This window comes from Periplaneta americana, chromosome 17, assembly GCF_040183065.1.
Source record: "Periplaneta americana isolate PAMFEO1 chromosome 17, P.americana_PAMFEO1_priV1, whole genome shotgun sequence".
Lineage (NCBI taxonomy): Eukaryota > Metazoa > Arthropoda > Insecta > Blattodea > Blattidae > Periplaneta > Periplaneta americana.
In genome coordinates, this window is record NC_091133.1 from 116,596,983 (window position 1) to 116,605,671 (window position 8,689).

The 8,689-nt window shown below is 37.6% G+C and overlaps 1 protein-coding gene across 1 annotated transcript in view; it reads left to right on the forward strand.

Moving 5' to 3' along the window:
- Positions 1 to 8,155, forward strand: part of Pen (karyopherin subunit alpha) — a 28,842-nt gene extending 20,687 nt beyond the window's left edge. The window contains exons 7-11 of the mRNA XM_069816746.1: positions 507 to 682; positions 2,511 to 2,693; positions 3,675 to 3,857; positions 5,653 to 5,802; positions 7,731 to 8,155. Of these exons, the coding sequence (XP_069672847.1) occupies positions 507 to 682; positions 2,511 to 2,693; positions 3,675 to 3,857; positions 5,653 to 5,802; positions 7,731 to 7,826 (788 nt within the window). The 3' untranslated portion in view covers positions 7,827 to 8,155. The remainder of the gene's footprint in view (positions 1 to 506; positions 683 to 2,510; positions 2,694 to 3,674; positions 3,858 to 5,652; positions 5,803 to 7,730) is intronic.
- The last annotated feature ends 534 nt before the right edge of the window (positions 8,156 to 8,689 follow it).

Sequence of the window (8,689 nt, forward strand, 5' to 3'; positions counted from 1 at the left end):
TAATGAAGCAGAACATCAAACCCCTCATAAGCTGTCGGCTGTAGTGAGTGGTCATTGTGGCAACGTTGCATCTCTTGCTACCAACATTATGCAGAGTTGTCAGGTGGGAGGTTACAACAGCCTGGATATAGATTGGAATAGATACTTCGTTACTCTGTTAAATTCATTTCCACTCTCCTTGGAAAAGAAAGGAAATCAACTACAGTTCCTTTGGTAAACTTGTTAATAAATGTTAGCTTTTCTTAGGATACATTTTATGAAGTGTTTATTACTTCTCCATGTTTCAATGAAATGTGTATATCATCTTAATAACCCGTATTGTTGATGGATACTGTGAAATTTAAGATAACACTAGTGGAGTTCAGAATTTCAGACATGGAAGTGGTATACGATAAAGGTTCTTAATTATCTCTCCAAAAGTCTAGATAAACTTGAGGCTATAAGTTAAGAAATATATTGATTTTAAGAAGTTCAGTAATAAATTGTTACTTTGCATTTGTTTGTAGCTGATACATGCTGGGCACTCTCATACCTTACCGATGGAAGCAATGACAAAATTCAAGCTGTTGTGGATACTGGTGTTGTTCCAAGATTAGTTGAACTTCTTCGTGCAACAGAAGTTAATGTGCTTACCCCAGCTCTTCGTGCTGTTGGCAACATTGTTACAGGCAATGACATGCAGGTTTGTGTCTGAGTTTTATATGTTCTGAAAAAATTAGTGTTCAAAATCTCGAATTGAGATAATGACATCCTTGTGTACAAAACATGCATAACAAAAGCAAAAATGTTCCCTGTCTATAAACGAATTTTAATCCTGATGTTAGACATGTGCAGCATGAAAAACACTGGCATAGCTCAGGTGGTAATGTTTGCCTATTGATCCGGAGTTGTACTCTGGCATGGGTTCGATTCCCCGCTTGGGTTGATTACCTGATTACAACTCTACATATACAGTGCGACAATTTGAAAATAGGGCTGGTATTCAGGCATGAACAGGTGCTGTTACCAGAAGTCAGGAAGAATCCAAAGAGGGGGGATTGTTTTCCAAACCGGCTACCCTGAAGATCATAGATTGCCGTCATTTGAGATCTTAGTGTGATCCAAAGATTCCTTCTGTCTCTCCCTTACTGTCATTTTTCTTTTTCTTTCTCACTGCTACATACTATCTGGACATTCTGAAACGTATGCTTTAAAGAATTCAGTATTGAGACTAGGGCACTTGGTTCCTGTTGAGTGGCAAAACTAAAGGTACGGTCACACATCACTACTTTTGCAGCAATGCAGTTCAAAAAACTGCGCAACTCTTGTACTGCGACGTGTGAACAACGGTGCAACCCGAAAAGTAGCGCCTGCCGAACCTGCTGCTCGCTACTTTTTCATGCTGCGTGCAGCTTAAAAGTAGCGACGTGTGAACAGGGTTCTCAGGGTTGCAGCTGCAGCATTTTTGATATCGGTTTTGTTGAAACTTTTTCTGCAGTTGCGACCAGTGTTGCCACCCATATGTGCCAATGATACTTTTGTTTGGATGTATTTTAATGTTACATGTGATGAAAATAAATTATTTGTAACAGTTATTAAATGCACAACACAGTTCTGAGCATATTTGCTGACGATATAATTCACTTTTTTAATTTTCTGTAGCGTGGTTTCAAACAGGAGGGTTGCCAACATTGATTACGTGAATATGCTGTTGGTTATCATTTAAGTATGTAGGCGTTTTTAAAAGCTTTATAGTAAAAATAACGCCAATTTTTTAATACTAGTTAGGACAGAAAGCAAATAATAGGTAAGTAAGCTTTCGCATGAGTTTATTAATAATGCGAACATTACCACAAAATGTATATTGAGAAGTCAACACGGAGATGGAAAACTGCAGCATGACTGCGGCTGCAAAAGTAGCGCCTTGTGTGTGAACAGACTCGCAACCTCCAGTTGCAACTTTTGCTGCACTGAGGTTGCATAGCACGAAAAGTAGCGTGTAGTGTGCTACTTTTGGCTTACATGTGAATACGACACGCAACTTTTGCAGCTACAGTACAAAAGTTGCACAGCAAAAGTAGCGACGTGTGACTGTACCTTAAGCTATTGGGTTCTCATTATGGATTCTCCTCTCCCCTCCAAAGCAAAAGTGTGTGTGATGTCACATCAATTGTATTCACTGGGCTTAACACTTTGTGACTTTATATTCCCAAAACTTTATTTTGATGTGTATACCAATCGGAGAGCTGTAACAAGTAGCACTGACCAGTATTCCAAACATTTCCTGTGACTCCTTTCTGTTGCTTCATGATTGTTGTACAGGATCTAGATGGAAGAGGAAATGTTCAGATTGTTCATACATGGAATCTTCGCATTTTCCAGTTGTTGCACTGTGTACATTGATCTAATTTAGTCACAGGAGAAATGTAGTAAAGAGATTTTCTTGATTATATTGTTATACATATGATTGCAGAATTCTTGCATTTTCCGCTATTGAGTTTAAAAATATAAAATTTGTTTTTTTTTTGCAGACTGATGCAATAATCCAGGCTGGTGGACTGATCCATCTTAGAGAATTGTTGAAGCACCCCCGAATGAACATCATGAAGGAAGCAGCATGGACTGTTTCAAATATCACTGCCGGCAATGTAGATCAGATTCAGGAAGTCGTAAATGCGGGTCTGCTGGAGCCACTTATTCATGTTCTGTCATCTGTAAGTAGCACAGTGACTTTGAAGTTTAGCTGATGATGGGTACATGATGAAAAGAAGTAATGTTAAAAATTTGGTCTTTCTTTCTTCTTAATTTTATGCATTCTATAACAATCCAGTGCATTTGTTACACTGTGAATTATAGTACTGTTCTTTAATATTAAGTTGAGTCTTATTTGTCAGTTTATTCTATATAATACACGAAATCATTGATGAAATTGTTGGCTTTGTCTTGATGGATCAGAACTGTGTTTTTGATTACAACGATCTGTTAATTTTTACTCATTATTGATATTTTATGTATTATCATTCCTGTCTGTCCCGTGCCGTGGCGTCGCGGCCTAAGGCATCCTGCCTAGGACTTGGGTTACAGAATGTGCGCTGGTTCGATTCCTCATGAGGGAAGAAATTTTCTCATGAAATTTCGGCCAGTGTATGGGACTGGTGCCCACGCACTTGGGGAGCTACGATAGGTGGCGAAATCCGGTTGCGAATACCAGCTATAATGGCTGGGGGGATCATCGTGCTAACCACACAATACCTTCATTCTGGTTGGATGATCGTCCACCTCTGCTTTGGCATGTGGGCGCGAAGCCAGCAGCTGGCTGGTCGGTCTATGCCCTTCATGGGCTGTAGTGCCACGGATTATTATTATTATTATCATCATCATCATCATTCCTGCCTGTTCCAGTCCAGAAAGTGCTGTACATAGCATATCCAGAATCCACTCTTTGGTATCAGAGATGCTGAAAACTTGTATTTCAGCGAGAATTTCTAAATCTGTTTCGCAGTGTTACAGATTTTGTCTTTGTACTTTGTATAAAAGATGAGTGGCTTTATTGTCAATTGTCTGGCAGTAGGAAACAACGTACTTGGTATAATGAGAAAGTTATGAACTCTCACCTCATTGTTTCGACTTGTTTCTTTGAGGAGGCAGTGAATAGATGGTGTGGTCATAATTTAATATAAAAATTTCTCTTACAGGGTGATTTCAAGTCTCAAAAAGAAGCTGCATGGGCAATAACCAATTTCACATCTGGGGGATCTGTGTCACAGTTGGCAATGCTTGTGCAGATGGGTGTTCTTAAACCTTTCTGTGACCTTTTGGAAAGTAAAGATGGCAAGACTGTATGTGTAGTTTTGGATGGATTGAACAACATTATGCAGGTTAGCAGTTTGTGAAAACTAGATTGATATTTTAAGAAATTACCATACTTTTCTGTCAGGAGTGTGTGTTTTCTCCAGTATTAAATATTCGTTCAATTTTTTAGGTTTGAACAGATGAGATGAAGTTTTCTTTCCCATCTTGTGTTGGTTTTAACATGATAGAATACACTGAACAAAAGAATTTTGCTTCGACTTAAAACAATGTGTCTCTTATGGAATAACTCTTCTCGGGTACTCAGCCAGGTGAGTTGGAGATTAGCTTCCAAGCTTTCGACGGCTAGCTCTGCCATCTTCTTCATGAAGAAGATGGCAGAGTTAGCCGTCGAAAGCTAATCTCAAACTCACCTGGCTGAGAACCCGAGAAGAGTTATTCTATATCAAACACCGGGAAAGCCTCAAGTCATATGTGTCTCTTATGGTTTGGTTTTGTGTGTGCTGAATCTGAAAATGCATCTCTTTTCTTTGTATCACGTAAGGTTTTTAAGATACACTATGATTTCACTTTTCGATAAGTGCTCGTCCAGAAAACATCTGGCGTGGGTTAGGGGTTGTAAACCAAAACAAAAGCATAATGTATTTTATGAGTTTATGTCCTATATCCGGGTTCTTATGATTGTTGGCATGTTCTTTTGTACTTCTAATAAATAAACAGATATTGGTCCCTTCTATTCAGTAAATTTCGTAACAGTTCGAAGTGAGATCTACGCAATGAACAAATAGGGGTATGGTTTTCAATATTTAGAAGAAAATTTTAATGAAGACAAAAGAGTGCATTTTCATGGTCCAGAATTTCGGAAAGTTACGGTTGGCTCTTTGAAGAAAAACTTTCCATTACAGAAAAAATGGCAGGGTGCACTTTCAAAAATGTTTGCTCAAATGTCCTTAGAAATTCTAGGACAGACAACTACATCGAGCTTGTGGAAACCATGTTAAGTGCATGATAAAATGGGGTGTAATATGTCTCTCAAAATACACTTTTTACATTCTCATTTGGATTATTTCCTCCTAACCTTGAAGTGGTAAGCGACGAGCAAGGGGAAAGATTTCGGCAAGAAATATTTGAAATGAAAAGGTGACATAAAGGAAGATCATCCAGCATGCTTACAGTCTGTTGTTGGTTCCTTGTAAAAGACAGTCCTGGATGTAGTTATGAATGGAAGTCAGCCAGAAAATTCTTTTAAATGTTAAGTTCAAATTCCGAGATTTTTCTCATTATACACATGAAATATTTTTATTATTGTGTTTTAAACTGTGTAACATCATTTTTGTATCCAGTACACATTTTTTAAGTATTATGAGGCATTTTGAATCTCTAGTGTGTTGCAATTTTATCAATAGCATTGAAAAATAAAAAAGTAGACCATTTTTTCATTACAAAATTGAATTCACTTTCCCCAGAAAATGATGCGTGATGAGGAAATTTGGATTTTAAATTTAGATTTAGTGCACACATATTAGTAATATTCACCTGTTTTTATTTCGGAGCAAGAGAAAAGGTAAAAGTTTGTTGTTCAGTGATATCAGAAGTTAACACGTACTCTTGCTAAGTACTTACAGGTGATATTGTCGCCTGCTGATTGAACACCATAAATTGTGTTCAAGGTTGTCAAATGAAATGTTTATTCGTAAAGACATTCATACGGTTTGATAGACATGATATTGATTCCAGATAGTATTGAGTAACATAATTCTTGTAACTTGAATATTAGAAATCGATTTTATAACATATCATATTGATTCCAAATTAAAATAAATTTATTAGATCATTTCTAAATATTTTCTGTAACTGTTCCAGACTGCAGAAAAGATGGGAGAAGTTGAGAGAGTTGCCATAATGGTAGAAGAGTGTGGTGGACTGGATAAACTCGAGCACTTGCAGAACCACGAGAATGAGCAAGTTTATCAAAAGGCCTTATCCATGATAGATACTTACTTTTCAGAAACAGTAAGTACATGTTCTGCTGTATTTAGCAAGAGTAGTTTTGTGATGTACACTTAGCGGCAAAAAGAATGGGCCGACTCTTGGTCTATAGAAATGCTAAGTTCTATTGCGCGGTTCACTTGTGTAAATGTAACCCACTGCAAGGCATTGCTGTGGTGTCTCTTCATTGAAAGTCGTCCGTCTATAATGTACCAAACCTTACGAGCAGTGTGTGGCCCAGTGGTAAAAAGTCTGACATCTGTACCAGAGGTTGAGAGTTTGCCTCCCGGTACGGTAAAATTATTTTTTTTATTTTAACTTTTACTTAATTTATTAGTTTAAATGTGAAATGGGATTTGTTAACAAACTTCGTTATGCCTGTCTTGTAAAAAATATTATTGCCCATCACCTGTGGGCTATTAATAGGCGAGACCTGGCCTGTATAAACAAAAATACTTGTTTCACATCCTAAAAAACCGGATGGATCTCAAACACAAATAAATAATTAAATTAACAAAAACAAACCATTTTTTAATATATTAACAAAACAAGGCTGTGGTGGGGACTAGCATCTCATCCACAAACCACCTGCGTCAACATCTGCCCTCATTATGCGTGGCATGGAGTCCACAAGATTATGAAACAGGTCTAAATTCTTGGCCATCTTCTCCCTTGCATCTAGAACTCTGTCCCACAATTCCTCAGGTGTCTGAACGGGTGGTTGTTCTGCCCAATTAGAGCATAGGATCCTTTTGACTGAAGCCCACAAATTTTGAAACTGATTCATATCTGGTGAATTTGGAGACCAGTCGACTGGTCGACATCACGCCTCCTTGTAAACCATCTTTGAATCCGGTTGGCAGTGTGTATCGGATGATTATCCTGCTGGAAGAAAAGTGTTCCTTCTGGATATTGTTTTTGGGCGGAAGGGATCATTACATTTGCCAAAATGTGTCTGTAGACTTCTGCCGTAAACAGACCATGGATGCGTTCCAGAAGTCCTGTCCCATCGTATGACATCCACCCCAACACGCGACCCTCACGTGAAGCGTATCGGTGGTCATTCATACAATAAACTAGGACAGTACTATCATTGCTATTGGAGACAATTACCTCGTCGGAGAAAATGACATTTCTCCAATCGAAGTCCTGTCTGAACCAGGGCAATGAGTTATTGTTTCTGTGCCATCTTCAAGCGTAATGACGAGACAGAATGTTATATTAACAGAAAGCAGTATTGCTTGAAAGAGAGAGGGAGGTTTATTATTTATTAGAGTTTGGGCATATTCTAAGATAAATCGCCACATAATTATAGCTTTGCAAGACACACATGATGGCAAATTTGTAATAAAAAAAAAAAAAAAAAAAAGAAAAAGAAGGAAGATTGGGGGAGATTGTAACCTTGAGCTACTAGTATTAACGTGTTCAGTATACCAATGCCGTAACAACTTACACTACTGCAACTGTTTATATCAGTTCGGCATAATACATGGTTTTCCTGTTCATAGTTGCTCCAGTCGATTTTGTATTCATAAATTTTATTATTATTTCACTCTTCAAGGGCCCTGATGTATCTAGAATCAACCCGCCATTCGATTTTATTACATATTTTAGACTCTCAAACAAAATACAGCAAATTTAAATGGTTTAATTGTTACCTAGTGAACTACGGCGTTGACGAGACGAGCATGCGCAATGTATGTCTCTGGAACTTAGAAATTGACAGCCGGCCCATTCTTTTTGCTGCTAAGTGTACATCTGAGAAAAGGGGGAGGAGAACAGGATGTTGGCATTGTTTGTTTCGGTTTAATTCGTTCTGGTTCACTACCTACTGTGTAAGTCTGTGACTTTGTTACGTGAACAATTGAATGGAAAGATGCAGAAACCCATGTCCAGGAAAGAGGTGTAATTTGTTAGCGGTGTTAATGTGCTCGTTTGTTTTGTCTTAACAGGATACTGAGGACCCCACGCTGGCTCCTGGAGAGTCGAATGGTCAGCTGGACTTCAGCAATACTAATTCAGTTCCTGATGGCGGTTTTTCATTCTGAACCATTAATGTGCCATACTGATATATAATATATAAGACTGTTAAAAATATTACTTGCGTCATTCTTGAAGTATTTTTATATGCAAATTAGTGGAGTTTTATATGAAATCGCTGTTGTAGTATTCATATTGATAAGTGCCAATATTTCAGGAGCAGCTGTGAGCTTTTCATTAGCTGAATTGAGTTGTTGGTAATAGGTTGGACTTCCAATACTCTATCTTGTTTGTTTTTTTGTACAATTTTTCTACGTTTTATGAATTAGTTTAAAATCATTTTAGTAGCATTTCTTTGTACAGTTCAGAATAATAAACATTTTTTTTTTTATTACAATGTGTGTATTGAGAAGAATTGTCTGGACATTGTCACCTCTAACCCCATACTGCTGGAAGAAGGGATTGCAAGTTTTAGCTGAGAATGAGTAAGGGGAGTAACCTTATCGAGAACACCATTAGCAGCCAGTAGTCTCAGGTTTCTAACTAGAAATGTTGTGCATTGTTCATAATTGACATGCAAGCAGTCTTCAAATGTGCTTATTATATGTTTTCTAATGTCAGGCATTTGACAATAGTCATTTGACCGGGCTATTCCATATGAAATCGATCGGTAAAAAACCTCTCATTTTTTTATACTCTCATTTTTTCCCTACTTATACAAGGTGCTGAGGGGAGTGCATTTTCAAAAATATACTATCGAAAGTCAAACGGTTTTCGTATTGTTGAGTGACAAATTTAGCGTATTTTATAAAAACAAGCCTCTTTCAGCACTCAGAACTCTGGAACCATTTACTGCAGAACATTGAACGAGAGCTTATTTTGAAGCTGACATTTGGTAGGTTATGTTAAGAAGTAATCCTTAGTTTTATTG